This window comes from Augochlora pura, chromosome 3, assembly GCF_028453695.1.
Source record: "Augochlora pura isolate Apur16 chromosome 3, APUR_v2.2.1, whole genome shotgun sequence".
NCBI lineage: Eukaryota > Metazoa > Arthropoda > Insecta > Hymenoptera > Halictidae > Augochlora > Augochlora pura.
Genome location: NC_135774.1, coordinates 5,316,475 through 5,339,976, shown reverse-complemented (window position 1 = coordinate 5,339,976; position 23,502 = coordinate 5,316,475). Strand labels below are relative to the sequence as shown.

Below are 23,502 nucleotides of genomic sequence, written 5' to 3'. Positions count from 1 at the left end.
TGCAAGGAGTTAACACTATCCCCTCCGGCAACATTGCAGTGCTGTAATGCGCATGATACTGTCCGATATGACGTGGTGTTCTGTTGTTGTTTTGTTTAAATATTAATGAGTTACACACGTCAGCAAGATTGTTGTTTTTATAAGTACTTGTGCCCTTTCATCACGGTAGACGAAAGAGAAGTTACCGTCATTCACGATGAATAAATTGGAAAATTTGATGAGTACGATGGAAAAACTAATTACACAATTTAAAAAACCTGAAAGTGAAATGAACTATAACAAATACATGAAGGGAGTGGATCAGGCAGACCAATTTCTGAATTACTACTCTATACACAGAAAAACTATAAAATCGTTATAATAAGGTTTTCATATACCTCTTTAATTGCGCATTATTTAATGCATTAAGAACATGTCAACATCTCAATACAGAACACCAGAATCTCCGATTTCATGATTTTTTATTGAAAGTGTCTGAATCGTGGATAAAATATCATGTACCAGCTCCTGACAAAACTCGAAGGTCGCTACTACATCGTGTGCGTCCCATCATGATACGATCGACAAACTTTTACATCTTGGGTAGTTACAGGATAAACATCCGGGATATTGGATCCGGGATATGGGAATGTAAGACTGTAAGAATGCAGGAATGCAGGAATGCAGGAATGCAGGAATGCAGGAATGCAGGAATGCGGGATTGCGGGAATGCAGGAATGCAGGGATGCAGGAATGCAGGAATGTTGGAATGTGGAATGTAGGAATGTAGGAATGTAGGAATGTAGGAATGTGGAATGTAGGAATGTAAGAATGTAGGAATGTAAGAATGTAGGAATGTAAGAATGTAGGAATGTAAGAATGTAGGAGTGTAGGAATGTAGGAGTGTAGGAATGTATTATTGTAGGAATGTAGGAATTAGCAATATAGGAATTTAGGAATTAGGAATGTAGGAATGTAGGAATGTGGGAATGTAGGAATGTAGGAAAATGAGAATGTGGAATGTGGAATGGAGAAATGGAGGAAAATGGGAATGTGGAATGTAGGAATGTAGGAATGTAGGAATTAGGAATATAGGAATTTAGGAATTCGGAATGTAGGAATGTAGGAATGTAGGAAAATGAGAATGTGGAATGCAGGAATGTAGGAATGTAGGAATATAGGAATGTAGAATGTGAGAATGTGGGAATATTGGAATGTAGAATGTGGGAATGTAGGAATGTGGAATGTGGGAATGTGGGAATTTGGGAATGTACATTCCACAGGTTGTATAGATGTCTGATAAGGTTTTCATTTTTCTTGACAATGTTGCAGGCAAGCAAAAAATCTGAGAAAAATTGAGTATACGAGCCGTGATAGTAGCTAGTCAGGGAATTAATGTAAAAGTTTTACCGATTTTAGTTTTCGAGAATTTTCCGATTTTTTGGGGGTTTTTCATTTTTGATAATCACAGCTTGCAACTGAAAAATCTGAAAAAATTCTATAACATGCAGCTTGATGTCCAAAATAAGCCATATTTTTTTCAAAATTTTAGAAAGCCGCTGAAGGTGGAAAAATGACGGAAAACCGCGAAATCTAATTTATCCTGTAACTACCCTCACGGACAAGTTACAGGGTTAAAATTTTGCACAGATGAGTTTGTATTGGTCAACTATCGATCGGTGTATGACTCATTGAAAAACCTCTAAAGGCAGTTTTGACCATCTTAATCGGCTATTCCCTTTATAAGAGACGTGTGGATGGAAAATTGTTAAACTCCCTTTGTTATACAAATACTAGGGGGACCGGACGCAATGTAGTTTCTGCGCATGTCGATATTTGTTACTCATTTGTTAGGTTATTATGTATTTATGACTTGTGTTCTCGTAAATAGTAACATCTTAAATCTTTTTCACAATTTACGGTGAAATAGCCAGCCAAATATCAGAAAAGTTACATATCCGGAATTGGATAGTTTTTGAGTTTCGCAGGGTAGTAACGCAACAGTTGCTACCAAAAACATTTGTGATGTTTATCCAAACGCATTAAACGTTCGAAAATGCCAAAGACGGTTTTCTAAGTTTAAATCCGGTAATTTCGATCTTTTCAACTCGTATCGATTAGGGAGACCAACAACTTTAGATAATGACACGTTATGGGCGGAGGTGGAGGCAAATCCATGTCAAACAATTGAGGAACTATCAAACACTCTTAAATAACCTTGGTCAACCATCCAAGAACAATGAAACCAGATTAGTAAAGAAAACAGAGCAGGTGTTTGGGTCCCGCATAATTTGTCAGAAGAAAACAAAGCTAACGGATCCAGCACATGCAACTTATTGCTTCAGCGACACCATACAGAAGCGTTTTTTGATCGTTTGATCACTGGAAATGAGAAATAGGTCCTATATGATAACCCAAAACGCTAAAGGCAGTGGCTCTCTCCAAATGAATCGCCACGAAGTACAGCTAAGACAGGTTTACACCCCAAAAAGGCGCTTTTATGTGTATGGTGAAGTATTCACGGGGTTTTTCATTTCGAAATGCTGAAACCTGGATAAACTGTAAATGCAGATTTTTACTGTGAACAGTTAGATCGAGTAAATCAATCCGTAATTGAAAAATATCCAGCGATCGTCAACAGAAAAGGTGTTATTCTGCAACACGATAATGCAAGACCGCACTGTGCAAGACGGACCTTGCAAAAAATTAATGAATTGGGATGGGAGATTGTATTGCCTCACCCACCGTACTCACTCGATATTGCGATATCGGATTTTCATTTATTCCGATCGCTATCCACATTTTCGAAAGGGCAAAAAATTTGAAAATTCGGATGATGTCCAAAATGCAATCTCCAGATATTTTGATGAAAAACCAATTGATTTTTATCGATCCGACATTGAAAATTTTACACTACATGTCAAGAGGTTGTTGATAACGACGATGATTACATTATTGATTAAAAATAAAATGTTGCTAAAAATTTATGTGTTTGAATTTAATGTAGAAAAACGACATTACTTTCCGGCCCCCCCTAATTTATTAACCTCGCCGAAGAAATATAATTCCAGAAAATTTTACATATTTGCAATTATGCAATTTTACGAACATAAATCATGGTTTTGTATATTTAAAAAAACTACCACGAACTTTCGGCTAATTTCCCTTTTTCATTTCCTGTAGATGACAGACCTGAATAGATGGATAGTTAATGAATAGTTAGATAGTCTGCCTACTTCTTCAATGCCTTTAATGTATGCGACAAGGAGCGATCGATTGTGTGACAAGTACAGAAAAAATGAATCGTGGCGCCATCTATTGTGTAATTCATGAACTAACGTGCTTATCATGTATAAGACAAGGACAGTTAGTTGAATCATCTACCTCTCTCCGTTTTACAAATTACAAGCATTAGGAAGTCAGTTTCACTTGCCAAATATTAAATATGCAAAAGGTCGAAGCAATATCGTAACGAGAAGTTAGCCGAAATGTCACTCTACATTCAAGATGCGCTCAGATGCACAACTTATGACTGTAAAACGCAAAATTAAAAACTCCTGAAGACAACGTAAAATTATTTGAAATTGCCTCTCAACGATTATCCAAAAAAAAAGTTAAATAAACACCTAACAACCCAACTCTACATTTTTCAATCACAGATGTGCATAAATTGTTACTACTGCGTGTGAGATATTAATAAATTTGGGAAACGTTGTGTCGTCATAACCATATGGTAATTATGCAAACGATTTCAACAAAATTGTAACGAGAGATGAACCAAGGATTCACTTCATATTCTTTTGATGTAAAAAAGCATAAATTATGGCTGCAAAGATAATGAAGCAATTATTTTCGGGAAGTGTAGGTTATATCGGAACACCGTTTCCAAAATTTACTAATATCTCACTTAATAATAATAATTTATGGATATTTGTGATTAAAGAATGTAGGGTAGACTTTCAAAGACTTTCACGGCATGTTTTGGGTTACGATTTGTTTTTCGTTAGGTGTTTATTTATCGTTTTTTTTTTTGGATAACCGTTGCGACGCAATTTCAAATAATTTTACATCTTATAAACACAAGTTATACATCTGTGGGTACCTTGAATTTAGTATGAAGTCCTGGCTAACTTCTCGTTACAGTTTTGTTGAGATCTGTTGCGTAATTAATAAGTTATTAACGAATCTTGGCAAGTGAAACTGTTTTTCTAATGCTTGTAATGTGTAAGATGAAGAGATGACGCGCTACCTGTCTTTGACTGACACATTACGAACATAAAGAAGACTTGTACAACTTTCCAAAAATCGTTAATATCTTATTTATTATTAATGAAGTATATGTTTAATGTATTATTGGAATGTTGCTAGAGGTACATTCTACTTCCTTTGATTATAAATAATCACAAAAGATGTCTGCAATGTCAGCAAATTAATTATTTCTAGAATGATGTTTAATATTTCGAGGTTATTTCGGAAGACATTTTGCAAAAATTGATTAACAACTTCTTTAATGTGTCATAAATTCTGGTGAAAAACTATATGTGAAAGTAGCTGATAGCCTGTTCTTCATTTTGCAATTACAAATGTTGATATATTATTCCAGACTATTGAGTTATTAACAAGAGAGAGGCTCGTCGTCTGTCTTCTTCTCCGTCCGTGAAATGCATAAGTTTATCTTTGTCGAATACCTCTATGCATATCATGTGTCCCTACTACTTACCAGGGTATTCAAAGTTGGTCAAAAAGTTGGTGGCACGGTCGTCGTATCTAGTCTCCTTTTGGCACATTGTCACTGTCCTTACCTTACACATGGTAGATATAGGGAAGATTAGTTCACGGACCCGCCACCATAGATGGCGTCACCGTTCGCTTTTTCTATCCTTGTGGCGCAATCGGTTGCTCTTTGTTTTACACATTGCGAGCACCAGCAGTTCGTATAAAATTATATAATTTATAGTAATTTTCACGAATAATTAATGAATTTCTAGAGTTGTTACTAATACAATGGATCTATGCATTGCTCCACTATAATTGCTAATCAAATATGACTTGAAATAAGATAGTTAGAATTAAATATTTGATGTTGTCTTGTTTTAGAATAACATTTATCCTGTTTTTTTCGAAAGCGTTTACACGGGTGGTCTGACGAGAATCGCTTCTACACTTTTCTCTGTGCCATCCTTCGAGCAACGGCAATAAAACGACTAGTAGAAACAATTGCTTTACTGTCCATAAAAACAATTAATCTTCTTCATTCACAGTACAAATGAAATATACGGGATATTCGCTTCTTGCTAACGTGCCTTTTTCTCATGAGTTGTCGGTAAGATTTTATATCTCGTCTATGAAAATATTCGCATTGGTTGCACGAGAATACAAAGTAAAACTATTTATTAAATTCTCAAGTACGAATTCATTTGCAATATATATTTAAAACCATATGCTATTGAGAATTTACAAGAAATGATATAATCTTCTGCCTTATCAACCATCGATGATTTCTTGACTTCGATTTGAAACAGTTAGTTTGTCTAGAAATCCTCTAAGATAAATTGCAAGATACTGTAAGTATCATTGATTCGATTTAAAAATGAAAAACAATGATTATACATGATATGTATAATTTATACGCTTTATTGATTAATTACAAATATAATTACAAATGTAATTACAAAATAATACCCTATCTCACAGCTATTTTAATAAAGACTCAACCTTGGTACAATGGAGATCTAGGAAGAGAATGTACGTATAACAATAACTCTATCCTTGTACATTTCGTACCATGTTTAAAAATGCAAAGCAATCTATACAAATAGATGGAATATGTGAAAATATGTGGAAAACGAAAGCCGAACGGTAGTAACATCTGTAGGGAAAAGTTGTTCGTTTCCTTGACAATTTATTTCAAGGCAGTCAAAACCGGTGACGAGAACCATTTTCTATACAGTTACCTCGAACGCGCGATAACAAATCAAATTGCAAGAATTAATTTCAGTCTCTTGAATGAACATTGTGGAGGGCACATAACTTGTATAAATTTTAGCCTCGGTGAGTTTCTTAACTTTTTAATGTAGGAGGAAGGCTCTTTTCTGCAGGAAAAATAAAATCGTCCTTCAAAAAGCCCTCGGGGAAAATTATTGAAACAGAAGCTCTTATCTCGGCGGCGTCGTCGCTACAAATCTCGTCGACGAATACGATAGGAAAATACAGATTGTTTCAGTGCAGCGACGGCGGCCGTAGTAAAACCCGTAAGAAGTGATTGCGAGCAGAAGCGAGGGACCGCTATCAGCCAAACAGAACGGATAATTCCAAGTAGGAATGAAATCCTTCGGCCAGTGAGACGCTTTTTTTCTATCTTTTTCGTGCCGTTACGCCGTAACCGCGCAGCACTCGGATACTCAGGCCAAACTGCAATTTCCTTGGACGTGGACGGTGGATCTCATACATTCAAATTCGCAGAACCATATCCCAACTCGGATACGATCGTTGAACAATCGCTTCGGCTGGAAAAAATGGTCGCGAAGCATCGGTTGAATTCTCTCTTGGATCTGCTGGAAATCAGAAATTCGTAGCGAGTCAAATTATCGTCTTGTCCTTCGGAAACTAAACGAAAAAAATGCAAAATTTTATCGAATTCAAAAGTAGCTCTCAAGAATTTTGATGTAACGAGTCGAGTCGAGCAAAGGCATTGATGCGCATCGAGACACGTCATGCCGTGAATGTCTACTTTCCAAAAACGAAAATGAAACTCGACAGGGATTAAAGATGCAGCAGAACTATCCGACAAAGATAAACAGGATTGATTTAAATCTGCTCGATATAACGTCGGGTTTTCGCAGGATGTTTTCCAGCTTGCGTCCGTATTGCGAATCCGAGAATCCGCGGAAACCTTATTGCAAACGTGACTAATGTACGCGCATAAGGGACGTCCATTTTCTGCAACAGATCGATAAGTCGTTTGACTCGACTGAATCCACGCTGGCGGCTGACAAATGTATCTTAGCCGCGGCGAATGTAAAACAGGTGAACTGAGAAACAAACCTGGTCTGTTCGTTGTAATGAAAAGCCATTTCGCAATCAGAACGCAAGGGTATAAAGCTGTAAACGGCGTCGCTACTGCCTTACGTACGGAACACAAATTGTTTCAAAGAAGGGGTGCCACGCAATTGTTACGATATAAAATCATTGCATTATAACGAGGTAGACGGCAGAATAACTAGAAACCAGCCTCGAGGGTAGCTAGCTGTTGTCGCATCAGCGGAGTTGTGGACATTTCCTCGACGCTGTAGATCGTAAAGATATAGGTTTTAGGGTCCTGAGGCGACCGGGGGTCACAGGACATCGGAGACGTCCGTAGACATCCTCCTGGAAACCACTGTACACCAGCGCGGTGCTGAGAAAAAATCCGAAAATGGTTAGGGAATATGAACAACGTTGTTGCACGACCGGCGATACACGCTCACTGCTCTCAGGGGCGCAGTTTGACCTTCCTTCTGATCCTTAGAAAAGATACCTTGGACCAGTATCCACCGAAGATTCATGTATATTGCAGCCGACGTTCTTGAAATCGAAAGGAATCCAGTGAAAATTCTATTTACTCGAGATATTCTTTTTCAATACTGTGGCTTAGCACTTATCATTAATTTGATTTAATAGGGCTCGTCGAGTACCTACTTTCGTAACAAATAAAGACATTTAATGAACATGGTCTCAATAATCGCAATGATAACAGGGGGACATACCTATGAAGTAACTTCTCTATCGATAAGCGTTGTTATTCCACGTTAACATCGACGGCAACACGATATGCAAAGAATAAAGATAAAATTAGAAGTCAATTAGGTGTGATGATCCTTTGTTGTATTTGTAACAAATAAATACCATAGTAACTGCAGATATTGTAGCTTTGAGGAAAGGATTTTTTTCACTGCGTGACTATACTTAGATACCGCAGAATATTACCATCATTTGTGGTATGTATATTCAACGTTCAAATGTACATGGCCCTCCACCTCCTTTATGCTTTCCTCAAACTCTCTTTGTGCCGAGCCAGCGCTTGGGAAATCCAGAAAGATTCGAACTTCATGACTTACAGTCCATTACGGTCATTATCCGAGGATATTAGGAGGGAACAGTAAATTTGCGAAGCGATCAGCTCACGCGAACGGCTAACTTCCGTCTCATGGTCGGAGTTCTCATAAATTTTCGAAACACTCTTCGTACCGTTGCGGCTGGAAATACGCGACTGTTGGTACTGGCGCGTACGAGTCCAACGTATACACTCCTCGAAGCTGCGGAAAAGTTTCCCAACTTCCTCCGGCGAGTGGATCAAGGCCACTTTTCTTTTCGCTAGAATCTTTTTATTTTCTTAATGCAACTCTGGAAACGAGGAACTCGTGTTCAGTTCCTCCAATAACAATGCACTTACGATTCGATTATCTTTGTACAATAAATTCTTTCGTATAAGATAGAAATACATCGTGATCAAAGTCGTTACGATGTTACGTCACATTTTCACATTTGTCACAACTCTAATAAAAATATTACAGAGATCTCGCGATTAAATATCAACTACAAATTCAATGTAACTCTGCACGATAATAAGAATATAGAAAATTCGACGCGATTAATTCCATCCGCTGCCTTTATCATCAAGATTAGACAAACCGATACCGTCCGACTCATTGCGTATCCACTTAAACCATACAGACGATGAACACGCGCAGCGGCTAGATACTCCTCGCTACCTATCCGTGAATCGTAAAACCTTATTACGAGCAGAGTGCGGCCTGTGCTAAACCCGCGGAGCTTTATTACATGCTGCTCGATCGTGTCGAGGTCGGAAGATGAAATGGACACGGAGGCGAGGTCGGTTAATGACATTCCAGAAGCACGCGGCCCCGCGCTCGAGACTTTTCGCTGCACGGGCTGTGTGCGTCTGCACGTTGGAATCGAGTTTTACTTTCATTCGGTGAAAGTGCCGTCCCCGCCCACCCCCTCGCCGCCGTTGGCTTATCGGACCGAACACCGTTTTTCTTATTCTTATTCGCCCTCCCGCTCCGTCTCCACCTCCGTCGTAGCCAAGGCGACGTCATTTCCACGGGGTATTTTGTTCCGTTGGAACTCCTGTCTCGACGGGTCGAGTGTCGTCTCTTTTCTTTTTCTTTATTGGTTCGTGCCGAAACAGACTCTCTTTCCTTCAATTGATTCATTGTGTAACAGACCTGTCGCACGTAGGTTCAATTATGGACACCATGAAACAAAAAAAGAACAATTAGCTCATCAACTAATTGATTCTTTTGCTAAATATTTGATTGAAAATAAAGGAAAACATATTCACATAGCGCTATATCCGATACAACGGATTCTCTAATTTTCAAACAGAATATCCTGAAACGCGACGCTCAAACAAGCGAATTTTATACCTTTCGCTATTTACACACAAAGGCATTTTATTCGTGGTTACAAGGACGCAGCGGCTCCCCGAACGTTCTCCAAGCCTACCCATCGGAATGAAATGAAACTAAAACCCCGGAGAAGTCTTAATCGAAGCACCCCGACCACTATAAAATCACGATCGAACCTCAGAGTCGGCGTGTTCCAATCTCGGTGGCTCCGAAACAGGATCTCGCTACTGCTCGACAAAAACTTGTTCGCTTAATTGGGTCTAATATTCTGGAGCATAGAATACGGAATGCAAACATCATTGTACGATGCTAGCGGGAAACTGTGGAATTGAGAAAATTGTTCCCGCAAAATTAGAACGGGTGCACAAGATTAAAAATCAATTTCGTTTGAGAGGCGTGAAAAGAATGCGCCCGTTTTTAAATTGATAATGGAAAAAATTCACGTTGATCGTTAGGTGTGCCACTATCGACCGCTGGAGTACTAAACTTCCATTAAAAATTGTTGTTCGCATCTTCTCGGTACTTTGTAAGATAATTGGTTTTTAAAAAATTAAAATACAAGTCGAAACGCACATTGAGTCAATGTCGAACATGGTAACCACAGATGCTGTATACCTTAGCTGTAGCTCGAACGTCGGTGATGTTCGCGACGAGCCGTTGAATTTATTTGGTCGTAGGCTAGTTAACTCTTGGCGGAACCCCTTCCAGCAAGGCGCACCGCGCTGTAATCCTAAAGTCGTCGACATACGAGTGACTACTTACGAGAGGCGTGCATATTTTCCTTTCGTTCCACCCGTTAACTTCTCTTTTCTCTCTTTTCACTCGTCCTTCTTTTCTTTTAATTTTTGTTCGCCGCGATTACTCACAGGCGGCAGCGCGACAAGGCGCCAAAGATATAATATATGGTGTGTCGGTGGTCGTGGCTCTCTCTCTGTCTCTCTGGTCGGTTCGCGTCTCGTTTCCTGCGGAGTCGCTCCGCGTAGGATTACAGTGGAGTATTTTTCGATTCCGTGTTCCGCCCGATCAAAAATAAGGGAAATCAGGCCACTTGTGCGTTCACCCCGTTGCCGCACAGGCAATCTATTAATTGTGCGGCTGGAAAACGATGCGGCATGGGATGCGCTCGATGATGGACTGTCCTCCGACCGTAAAACGCTGAACCGTGTACAGAATGATGCATAACCGGCGACGATTCCTTAAGGTCTATTCACGGAAAGAGAGCGATAAACCTCGACTGTGTAATATTTTTGTCCGCGTTACAGCGACATTGGTGGACTCATCTGGCAATCGCGGTTCTATCAAACTTTAACGCTAAACGTAGCATCGTCGATCGAGGGAATGCTTTCACGTTCCTTGTTCCGCTACTATTCAGATTACAGCTATGCTTTTGTTGAAGATGATTCAGTGAAGAAAATCTTGGCCCTACGAATTCTTCTGAACAGATCAGCATCCGTGCAAGAGACAAAACAGCACCATCCCGTGATAGCCAATCTCGCCGAGCACTACATCCGACAAGCATTAGCTGTCAGAAAAATGACAGTCTCGGCGCCTCGAGACACCTGCGTACCAGCGAACGATTAACCGCCGGCAAAAAGGCCGATATAGTGGGACGATAGTGGGCCGGTGATTGTCGACGCGTCTCCCGGCTCGCGAGGCAAAGGTGCAAACTCGGCGAACGATACCTGTGGCCACCGGGCAAGCAAGGATAAATCGAACCGTGGCGGTAAAAGGGTGGCGGCGCGTTGCCGAGTTGTGAAGCGGGGAAAGAAGGGGGTAAAGCGGACACGGAGAGGGAGGTGAGGCTAGCCGTCGTCGCAGCAGCATCAGTTGCCGGCACCGCGCGATACTCTGCGCTTTAGAGATCTGCCAGTCCCGGTCCGGTCCGGTTTCTTCGGACGTTCGCTCCGCAGTGCTCGGTCATCGCGAATCTATCTCGCGATTCCACCTGTGACACCACCAACCTAGCGGCGATCTCGCTTCTCGCGTAGCAGGCGTTTTCCGTCAAAATTATTTCCACCGGACAGTCAAGTCTTTATGCTATTTTCTTGTTTGGACAAAGCGTTCGCGTTGCGAACATTTTGGTAATTATTCCCATGACGACGCCGTCTCCAACCTTGATATAGTTTTTAACGTGCCGCCAAGGTCCTCGCGATTCCCCTGCAACACATAGAACCAAACAAAATTAGAAATAATCGAAGCTGTAATTGAAAAACACGACCAATATGTCGACGAAAAGGAAACTTCATTACATACTTTTACAAAATTTGTTATTCTTAGCATAATGTGAAAAATATATGAATAATGCCCTATGTTAATAATATCCTAATACTTTTGGAAGGGAGTGTACGTGCTAAGAGATTTATGTTTTCGGCTTTCGAACAATTCTTTGCTAAGAGCGGGTAGATATTAATGTCCGCGATAAATTAACAATTGCTCGAATGGTTAGTGATCCTCGTTTATTGTTTCTGAAACTGTGTACTGGGGAACATTAATGGCCTACGGAACACCAGCGTACTGTAAATCATTGTCGGCAGGCTAGCGGAAAACCGTTGTTTTCTCTTGGTAGCAATGACATATTTTATTGCCTGCGTTTGTGGCGACGGAACGTTTTCAAAAAAGCGATATTAGAATTCAATTTCATTATATATTTCACTGTCTCGTCAAATTAATCTTGTTTGTTCACGTTCTAAAATATACATACTTATTCAACAGACATGCATACTAATCAGTATATTACATCATGTGGATCATGATAAAAAAACAATTGTCGCAAAAGCTGTGAGGAAAACAGTTTTTGTCCCAAATGAATCAGATGAATCAGGACATTTCAAACTATTCCGCTTTTTAAAATCTAGCCAATCTTATGGGACATTCACATTTTATTAACTGAACCACAAATTGTTGTATGCGGACAGATTTAATTAAAGGAAAAGCAAGTTTCATTAAATGAAAACTTCTTCGAGTAACGCTCACTACTCTAGAACCACGCTTAATTAAACCGAATCTACTGAGGATTATCACACCCCTTATGCGAGTAATTAAGAATTAACCCTAAAAAGATTAAGGGAAGAGGCTTCCCGAGCCCGCCATTTAAAATATGTAAAAAATATGTTATTATCCGCGCATTTATTTATTACCGCTTTCAACTCAAAGATCGGCAAAAAGATTTCTTCTTTATCTTTTCATCCACCGCTTACAAAGTTTCTACTCTCCGCCTGCTGCGAACTTTTTAATAGATTCTATTTCAAACACGAGCCGTACAAGTTTCAAGTATTTTAACACTTTTGTGGGGGGGGGGGGGGGCGTCTCGATTCATTGCGTGCACAAGAAAACTATGCGCATTATTTTCAATGGCAATAATTGACCGCCGAGACCCTGTGCTTTGTCTAAAAGCAGACGGTACCTGTTTATTTCGATGCCCGGTTTGAAAACCTTACAATCCTCTCGCCAGATAAATCCGTCGACTGCTCGAGAATTTTATACTTCGAGAAGGGTAGTGGGGAGCGTGGCGTCTGATAGGATCGAGTGAAATTCCAAATAAACACGGCGAGAACGTACCGGAAGAAGCGTGTCGGTGCTTGGCGAACCGGAAGCGGGAAAATTGTCTCGTTAACGGACAGAAACGCGGGAAAGGAGTGCACGCTGCCCTCCGGAGGACCGGCAGCATGTCTCTAAGGAATTCGACGGGTCGTCGGTCGCGAGGGCCGCGGTCATCGACGAGAAGATCAACGCCGTCGGTCGCGGACGACACGGGCACGTAGTTTGCCCCAGGCTGATCCGAAACGCGCGCGTCATGTCGATATCTCGTGCGCGATCCTGGCCGCTGCTGGACTCGCGAGCAAAGCGGAACTGCGAGCCCAGAAATGGGGACAGCCTTCCGAAGAACGTGAGGAAGGAGAAGCGGATCGGCAACCAAGAGAAAAACTGTTCGCCACATCCAGGTAGCTCCCAGGTGCAAGCCAGGCAACTCCTAACCAGGCACTACTACCCAGAAGGCGGTTGGGGATGGGTAGTGACCGTCGTCAGCACCTTGGTGCACGTGCTAGGACCAGGGCTGCAACTGTCGATTCCGGCCACCCTCACTCTGCCAGCCACCCTCAAGTTTTATCACCATCCGCTGCACACCGCCGGTGAGTCTCGTTGCGTCTGCACGGGTTTAAGCATGCGTCGCTCGCAGTTGCAGCCGGATACGATTTCCGACTTGATGAAATTCAGATGCGAACAAGCTGCGGCGAATTATGCGAGGAGTTTTGGGTAGTTGCGTATATCTGACGGTGGCATTGTTCGTATTATCGCGGCGAGTGCTCTTATCGGGACTTGTAGAGCAGCCGCGTTCTCTAGGCGCTTGGTATTTTAGCGCGAAATGTCTCCGTTCTGTCTCCTCCTAAACAGTGTTCATTCCGCTGGATCAATTACTGCGGCAAGGCTACTGTTTTCCTCTGGGCCTTGTTTTCCGTAACTCTCGCGAAGGTCACCCGAAGGTCGACTTATTAAACGCTGTTGAATTCATGTTGTCATTACCTGCGTTGCCCTAATAAACAAAATAAGTAATTAACTAAACTGCGGATACTCGAGCGAATGCAAATTTTGTTAGGAAACTTGGTACAGTCGATGTACAAAGTATTCGTAATAGTAGTAGTGGTAGTAGTAGTACAGGAAGAAGCATTTAAAATAAAATATTGGAGTTCTACTTATAGCACTCGAAAATCAGCTTGGTTGAACTGCATTCCTTGCGACAGCTAGGTAACCCATAAATTGCATTTTACTGGAATATTTGGTTTCGCTTTGATGACAAATTACGGCAACAAACGTTTAATTAGAGGTTGGCTCTGACCTGTTTCACCGACGCGAAACGAGTAATGGTCAGAGATGAAAGGAATCGCGATTTCTTTGGACGAGTTCGCGCTCGATCTTAATAGTCTTACCTAAAATTTACGAGAAACAGATGGTTTTAGTTGGTTACGCAAGGAAATGCCGAAACTATGGCGGAGCTTCATCTACCTCTTTCCATCGTAGCTACTTTTTAATTAGAAAAGTCGAACGATCGGTACAGCTTCCCGAAGTTGTTTAGCAGACAGCTGCGGAATGTAGTAAATTTTCGTCTCCGATAACGTGGAAGATATTACTTCCGAACTTTAATAACGCTGAAAGATGAAACTCGATATCGCGAAACTTCGGTAGCATATCATCGACCACTCGAAAAGTACAATTAAAGATAATGAAACTCGGCGATTCGTTAAATGAAATTTTAACATCGGCATAAAACTCGACAGATGCGCATAAATTCGATGCTCTGACCGACTACTCGACGTACCGTAATGCCTCCTTTCTCACCCCATAACGACACTTGGCAATATTTCTTCATCGATTCGTCTTCCTTTAGTTCTTCCATCGTGCAACTCTTAAAGGCAACATATAAGAGTTGTTACGAGTTGAACTCGACAGTTATGAAAGGTATTTGTCACAAATCGCCGACCAACGCACTTCTATTTATCCGTTGATCAAATATTGGGGGAGAATCCAGTAAATCGTTCAGACTGCACATGTTCTGGCGCCTTTTATCCAACTTTCGTCTTCCCGTTCTTTCATTTGTCTTTCTACTTTGATCCCTCTGTGCGCTGCTATCGACTCGAGAAAAACTTATTGATTAAGGGAAAACTTTGGCCATGTTTTGCAAAGTGGTCAGACGAATATAGTACCTAGCAATTTTCTTAGAAATGTCAGAAATTACATTTACGAAATCTAGGTGGAAGACAGGTGGAAAAAGATGTCGCGTAGAGACGCGACAACCTTTCCTTTCGTCGTTCAAATATCGTGTACCTTACGAGCGAGATCCAGAGCAATCGATTCCCAGGATTATCAGTCTTCCGAGCCGTTGCGCGTCATCTTGACGCGTAATAGCTGCCAGCTGGTTCTTTTCCCAACGTACCACAAGGGTATCAGCCAACGTTGATCGAACGATTTAGCACTTCCTGTCCCCGATATTACGTCGATACTTAATCGCAGATGAGTTTCAATATATCCTGCGTCGAATGGATGAATGCCACTCAAGCATTGACGTTGCGAACGCTGAAACAATATGAGTACATGAGAAATATTTGTCGAATTTAAAGATACAAATATATAGTCTAGATCGCTTACATATCGTAAACGATAGAAATGTATAGTATATGCATAACGATACAAATGTATAATCATATTTATTCGACAATGGAAACGCGCGTTTACGAAACCATATATTCTGACGGCTGAAAAAATAACACCGCTGGAGGAACGGGCACAATGGCTCCGGGATTTAGGGTGCAAGGATCGCGGGAAAACCGCCTCCAACGCGAAAGAACTTTTCGCCAGAAATGAAAAAGTTAGGGTCATCGCGGCGATTCTACTTTCGAGCCTGACAAAATTACCGACGATCCCTGCTGGCATGCCGGTCCGACTATAATTACATAACGCCATAAAGACTCCGCAGCGCAGGAGTGTGTAAGGACGATACGCGGCAAGGACAGATTAAACTCGAGATAGTTCCGGGGTGTTCGACTAACGGGGGATGACGTTTCCTTCCAGATTTTGGACTTATTGCGGTGCCGCACAAATTGGAAAGGATTACGCGGAGCGAACAACCTCCGTTGGACACTTTTCATTTGCATACCTGCAAAGTTGCTACTAGACTAGCTTACGAAAATGTTGTAATAGCCGTTGTCTTTTCTTTTTGTATCTCTCGACAAGCAAATTGTTCCAATAGTATAAATTTGTTAAAACACTCGATGAAAATGAGTCTTTCGACTCAGCGATCAACTTGGCACATAACGGCAATCGTATTCGTGATTTGAACAATTTCCTAAGCACGATTCCGTTGTAGGAAGAGTACAGTTCGGTAACCGGAACACCGAGGACGTTGTGATCCAAATAAAATCTGAGAAAGGACCGGCGAGAGGGGGTTTAGAAAAAGAGAGAGGGATTCCTCGGGCTTCGGTTGATCCAGCCGACTCCAGAAGCGCAGCTGTCGCAGAGCGGAGGGCCGCACGATTCTTGGCCGCGCCGGTTCTCGGCCAGTTTGCGTGCCGAGCGTGTCGCGAACGGTTGCTTCCTCGTGCGACTCGTGTTCTCGACAGGCTTAGATCGGGATCGAGATACTTATACCTGAACGGTGACTAGTGAGACGATCGCTACCGAAATCGCTGCCGAGACCGCGGAACTCGTGGACGGATTTTTAATCCGTTCGAGTCTTCGTCGCCGGCACGTCAAATTCGATAGTCCACGGTCTCCCGTTTTATATCGCTGACGCGTTGTTTCCGATAGCGACGGAAAGAACAGCCAGCAACGAAGAGCAGGGATCCTTCGGAAATGGAACAGCCGGAGGAGACAGAGGAAGCAGAGAAACGAAGACGTAGACGGCGAAGGAGACGAGGACGGGGGCGCGAAGTCGAGGAACGTCTCTGAAAGACTCGGATAATGGCAGCCGTTGTCGTCGATTCGGAAATTGGCGATGACCGGATCACGGTCAAAGGATCGGCGAACAATCCATCGGGTTATCGGAAGGCTGGCAACGATGACGGAATGGAGAGATATATCATCATGGAGGACCACGAGGACCCGAACGACTACGACGTTTCACGGGTGGGATTCGACCCAATGGTCCGCGGAAACGTTGGCAGAAGAAGTCCGCTTATCAAGCGCGATAACGAATCTAACGAAGGGACAGTCGAGCCGTTATCTTCCTGCGCGAACAGTAGAAACGTTAACGTCTTGGAGAATGACGCACCTAAGTTCCGGATGCGCGGTCGAAGCCGTCTCGGCGTGGACTTTAGGGTCGGCGACGGAGTGAAAGTCAAGAGCAACAGTTTACAGGAGGAAACATCGATCTCTGACAGGACTGCCTGCAAACTATCGAACGAGCGTTGCCGATTGGAGACCATGTACCTTGGAACGGATCGGGAAGATTTGCGCGCCCCAGCGACGAGGAACCCCCAGAATCCGATCTTGGATCGAATCGACGGCTGCAGGCTCTCCGGGACCGAAGTACCTCGTAAACTGGTTGATCCTCTTAAAGATTCCGCAGTCGGGACGAGCGAGAAAATACTCGAGGATGTCGCTACTAGGAGGACGTCTCGATCGGCGAGTCGGGACCCCGGCTGTATCGCCGGACAAAGATCCCCCGACGACGCGGCGTTCGTTCACGGTCACGAAAATTGCGGAGAGTCTCGCGTGCCTCGGGACAGGCATCTTTATCTCGAGAGATACGCCGGTTATCTCGACGGCTACGAGGAGAAGGACGCAAAGGACCACGAACCTCCCGTTGCCTCCCTGCTTTATCGCAGCAGGTCCTTGCCGCGTCTGTCGATGCACGACAGCGGCGTCGCGTGCAGCGGCAACGAGCAAACGCCAGCGGATCGGCCGATGCACAACACGAAGCAATGGGTAGCCGATTGGAAGCAGTTGCACACGCTCAAGCAGCATTATTATCCGGAAGGAGGCTGGGGATGGATCGTCATGGTCGTCGGGATGATAGTGCAGATGCTGTCGCACGGGATACACGGAGCCAGCGGAATTCTTCTGCAACAGATGGCCGGCATGTTTGGCCGTCGCGAGTACTTGGAGTCAGGTTAGTCGAATTTTGCAATCTACAAACAAATATTTAGATTCAGAATATGGATCTCTGTGCAAAATAAAAGAAGTAACTGCGACGTGCTACCGTTTTCTCGGCAAACCAGAAAATCGCGAAATGAAAGATGAAGAATCGGTGATGGTAAATTTAGCGTTTAGAATTTCTTTGGAGTTTATGCGGACGCGGCTCGACAGCCTTTTTCTGCGGAACATTAGCAAGCGCCTGATCGAGGAGTATCCCGAGTGGGATGCGCTCGGGGAGCAACGAGTGCTTCCTGAAGAGCGAATCGGCTGCCCCGCTCTCTCACTCTCTCTTTCACTCCCGACGGTGAATTAAACGGCCGGTAAGAACGTGTCGCGTATAATTAGCGCGATTCATAACCCGTTTATTGGCGGCAGATGTAGGAATACTCGACGGCGCTCGTTGCAATTGGCCGACCGCCAAGCCGCCGAGACCGACGAGTACCCGCGTTCCACGGCGGAGAAACGAAAAACTGTCGCACGGACAAAGCGGTCGTAGCCGAATAACGAGGTGGAAGATGCATCGTGATTCCACCCTCGTTTCGCGCAGTCGCGAGCATCCAACAGCTGATGCGCTTTAATTTCATCGACACTTACCACGATCGCGGAGCTTTCCGTTCCCGAGTCGGAGCTGAATCATTCGTACGCCGGTATTTGAGGGGATTAAAGCTTTTTCGGTGATACAGCGGGTAATCCGACGACCGTACATTTTTCAATTATGCCTGCGAGCTTTTATCAATGGAATAAAAACGTTTCTCAAATAACTCGACGCTTTACCTAGTAAACATTTTTCACGCGACGTAGCTAAACGAAGCTTGGAGATTTCACATTGTCGCTGGACCTACATATGTGCGCTAAAAAGCGACCAACGTGTACCGATTGGGAATAACGATAAGGACAGCGAGAGAAATAATGCTTGTGCAGAGAAAATCGATAACCTGTCTGCCCATCGCTTTCCATTTCTACTTGCTACGAGTATAATGGTGAAAGTGTCTAATTTAATTTTTAACGATTAGAAGCAGGTACTTCTGGTACGATATGATTACCGTAAAGCCAAATTTTATGAAATTTTCAAAATAAAATAAGAATGCCTTTAAATAATGAATTTAGAATGAGAAAGAAATTTCGTTTTAGCTGAAATTCGATTACTAGGAAAATGTTTTACCCAATAACAATCGCGTTAGCTTCGAACGCGTTGAATACAAAATAAAAATGGATGAAATCCATTGATACGGTCTTGTATCGACCCAGTTCTTTTACACGAACACGCGGCTGATCAAATTCGTGCGCGCAAACAGATATTCGAATCGGTACATTGGCGCATGTATGTAAGTTATTCAATCCGAATTCGAAGCTGCACCTTGCACATTTACGCGCGTCTGTATTCCATCGAACCGATCTACTTTTAGGATCGTGGAAATGTAACTTTGTGAACAAAAAGATTTTATTGGCACTTGGTTACGCGTTTTTATCGTACGAAACTTACGTGATACATTGAAGACGATTTAATACAATGGAAGATCGATACTGGACGATTCACGTGTACGCGTGTACAGCGCAAAATGTTTTTCAAGAATAATTGTATGGCGTTGGCAGCGTTCCGAGTTCCGAAACATTTTCATCCATTTTTTACACCTTCGAAGACAGGTTTAAAAAATGTATCGCGCGCGATTCGTTCGCGACCAAGAACCTAAAAATTTCCGCCGCAGCTTGTGAGCCATAAGCGACACTCCCAAGAGGAGATCGTCGCGAAAACTCTGTACAGGTCTGCAGAAAATATTCGCAATTCCAAGGAGATGGCGTGTGGTCGTCTCCCGGTGTTTCTCGCAAGTGGCCCAGTTATCTCTTGAAACGGAAGCACGCATTGCCTTATCGTAACGCGGCCGACTGAACCGAACCGGTAACACGACTGAGACTATTCAATTACCATAAAAACAAAAGCATAGTGGATCTAAACGATATTGTTTAGTCGTTAGCAACGCTTTCTTCCGAATCTGAGTGACATCGTCGATGCACCAAATTAGTATAATTAGCGCGAAACCTCCGAATTGCAGCCATCATTTCATAAAGTTTTATCGATCAGGGTGCGACCATGTTCCCGAAATGATCGAATAAAGACGAATTGCTCTTTCGAGTTTACGTCACCCGGCCCGAGGACCTATCCTCTCGATGCCATCGAAACGGTTCGAGAATATAACGTCTTGAACTGACGTCAGACGGACGGATCTCCGTTGATCCTGTTCCCATTCGAGAAAGTGTTCCTCGCGCTAAACGAACGCGTGCACACGCAATCCTGACTGCGGCTGTAAAAAGCCTAGTATAATTATCCTCTCAGGTGGGCCGACTTCTTTGTCGGGCGGCTAAAGTGATTCAAATTGCTCGACTACGAGTGGAATATCTGACCGATGATCGATGACGCGTAACAGTTGACTAATTCAAACAAATTGCTGAATGCTTGGTATAAAACGTTACCTACGTAATTTAAAAAATTATAGAAAAGTCAAAATTGTTAAATTGGGTCAAAGAAATTAATGTATCAGTAATTCGTACGGATCTAAAGTTGTACTAAGCTCGGCTGGATTAAAATCAATCCGGATTCCGCATCCGAGAAGGTGTGAAATACGCGGGTTGACGTCGTAGAATTCGTCGAGCGCGAGGAAAACAAGTTGAAAATCGAGACTGCGGCGAAAAGATGAAACGACGCGAACGAACGTGATCGAAATTTTCTGAGAACGTCCGCCATGCTTTTTACCGCTTCTCTCTCCTCGGCCATTCTCTCTTTTTTGCGTCGGAATTTCCGCTTCTTAAGGTCGCGGGCTTTCGTTTGGATGCCTCTTGGGAAGGTTTCCGTTCGGGACGAGGATTATTGTAACAGCGTAGATAAAGAAAGGTGACAGTCGTGGGAGGACAGAGAATCCCCGGTAAGAGGATTTCTGGTATCAGCGACGATGGAACCATGCCCGTTTCGTGGATGTTAACAATCGGGCGGGAATACCCAGGATCCCGTGCGCTCCGCCTTTCTCATCGGTTACGAATTCTTTTTGTCGTCTCCTGAAAACATTACCGTTCTGAGAAAAAGATTGCGGTGGAAGAAAGACCATCGTACTCCCAAAAGTATTCGAACAATAAGATTTCGAGATTCAAAAAGTGATCGATGCTCGAATCATTTTAATTTCAGCGACGTACCAACCGACAACCGACCATCGCGATTTGGAAACAATTAGGAGCGAAAGTGCGCGTGAGAATGCAACCGCCTAAGTCGAAACGATCGAGGCTCTGCAGCGAAGCATCAAGTAGCTCTTTAACTTAACAACCGGTCGAACTTATTTTCGTTCTGTGCTACTTTCACGGCCCATTTTCTGCCGCTACTCCTTAGCCGGAACACAACGACGACGACGACGACGTTCCATGTACGGTGGTACGGGCATCGTTTCTGTCAACTGTAAATATCGAGGACGACGAGCTATGTTGGGGGCGGGGGTGTCGACGCCGTCAATCGAATTCGTTAGAAGCAGTTCGCGACGAGGCGTTTGGTCCCCGAGGGACAGAGGGATGATCATGCCACTTGCACACGCGTGACTAACCGAGCCCGTTATAAAGTAGCGACTCGAGGCGGCTACAAACGGCTCCTCGGCCCCGCAAATTACCCGCCGTAAAGTAATGAGAGATACGAGTAGTCCGTGCAAAAATACCGGACGAGGTTGCGAATCGAGGGTGAGGTGAAACGCACAACAATTCCCTCCCCAGGAGAGGGGAAGAAGGAGGCAGATTTATCTGTGCAACGGACATAAAGATGGCGGGAAAGTTACTTCCGAGCGGAGAAGAAGAACGCGGAGAACGAAAGGAATCGCACGGCATGCGTGCAATGCCACATGATTTTTTTTTTAATTTCCGTCGTCGATGCGACGAAACCTGCTCCCCGTGGAAATAATGGACACAAGTGTCGGTGAAGCTACTGCTGGAAACTGCGTTTCTGTTCACAAAAAATTAAGTAACGTTTCAAGTTTGCCACATGTATCGTTTGAAAAATATGTACTATGGATTTACTTTGTAAATTTCACAGTCTCGAATATGTTTAACAGCGGGATCGTTTAATTGCAGCCCATCTAATGCGACTGCGGTTGGGTGTGCAGCTGCGACTGTTTCCTGTAATTGATTTTAAGGTAATTACTAGGTAATTCTATCCCGGGCTTCCGGATCATATCTCGGTTCTAACAAATATAATACATCGAAGCAGTAATGGCTTCCATAGATGCTACCAAGAACTATGGAACTGAAATCTTTAATAGGAGAATAAACAACGATCGTGCAAAATCCTATTAAGAAAGTATGAGTATGCGCATAAACGTCGGCTACAAAAAGATGAAATTGCCGCGCCGATCTAATGTCCGAATGATGCGACGACGCTAGAGTCATTCTGTACATAGAAAGCGGATTTACGTCCGATGATTTCAAAATGGCGCGTTTACGATCCGCGTCGATGTCACGAAAAGAACATTACAATTTATTTCTCAGCAGTAAACAGATTATATTGATTTACGACCAACGCGCATAAAACTGGATAAAAAAGCCTTGCACGAAACAAAATGGAATGTATTTTGAGAGATTCCGGTCTCGAGTATCGCGTCGAGACTACTATCTATCTTCGGACGCCATAAAAATTAGCGTTAGGTGCAGTGACAAACGGGTTCCCACTTTCTTCGACAGTTATACTTTTTCCTCAGAGTCGTGGCCAATTTGCTTCAGTTGATTATATCGCTTCCCGTCGACTGTAAATAATTTTTAATATAGTTTCCCCTTGATACGCGGTATGCTTGTTCTCTCGGGCGCGTTTAAGTTAATTTACAGCGAAATATCGCAGCCTCACTCTCGACGCGTCTAGGCTACCGTTATCTTTAAATAAATTGGAACACATTACGTAGATTACGCGGCTTTCCCGCTTTATTTCCGGTTATCTTCGTTATCTCCGCTTGCACCGGCTTGAGTCCAACGTCGTTAAAATGATCGATACAAGAGAACGGTCCATCAAACGAATGGAATATTTGATGACTTGGAGTCAACTATAATCCAGTTGAATCTCGACATCGACCTTTCGACATCCGATCGCGTAGAATCTGAACTTCGGAATAGAAATTCAAGGAGCAATACTGGGTATCGAGAGGCCTCTTAAAGCGAGAGATTTACTGGCGGTGTTAAGAACCAATTCCACGTTGAACGATACTCTGTTGCAAATTAATAGCAGCTCGTACAGCTGATCCAGATCTCTGATCCAAGCAGCACGACTATCTGCCTCCAGCGATGTTTCACCGCCTCGCTCAGCTTAATGAACGAATGTGAACGTGCAAAGTAATCTATAAACTGGACCAGAATAGACGCTTGTAAGCAACGTTCTCGTTTCGGACAACAGGTATTTATATCGCGCTGAGATCGCGTGAAAAGAAATAGGGACTTGTCCATCGATGACATTAACGCTTTGACTACAGCGTTC

At 43.1% G+C, this 23,502-nt stretch overlaps 2 protein-coding genes across 14 annotated transcripts in view; one reads left to right on the top strand and one right to left on the bottom strand.

The window, feature by feature from the left end:
• Window positions 1–7,879: 7,879 nt before the first annotated feature.
• LOC144468202 (uncharacterized) overlaps window positions 7,880–23,502 on the bottom strand; it is a 22,870-nt gene continuing 7,247 nt past the window's right edge. For 11 of the 13 annotated variants that reach the window (XM_078177515.1, XM_078177513.1, XM_078177514.1 and 8 more), the window contains 2 exons: window positions 15,210–15,458; window positions 7,880–11,546 (listed from right to left, as the gene is read on the bottom strand). The gene's annotated coding sequence lies outside the window, so the exon portion shown is untranslated. Of the gene's footprint in view, window positions 11,547–15,209; window positions 15,459–23,240; window positions 23,373–23,502 lie in introns of those variants that run through there. The other 2 variants (XM_078177516.1, XM_078177518.1) reach the window with 2 other exon arrangements.
• Window positions 16,842–23,502, top strand: part of LOC144468201 (uncharacterized) — a 21,142-nt gene continuing 14,481 nt past the window's right edge. The window contains exon 1 of the mRNA XM_078177512.1: window positions 16,842–17,991. Within this exon, the coding sequence (XP_078033638.1) occupies window positions 16,842–17,991 (1,150 nt within the window). The remainder of the gene's footprint in view (window positions 17,992–23,502) is intronic.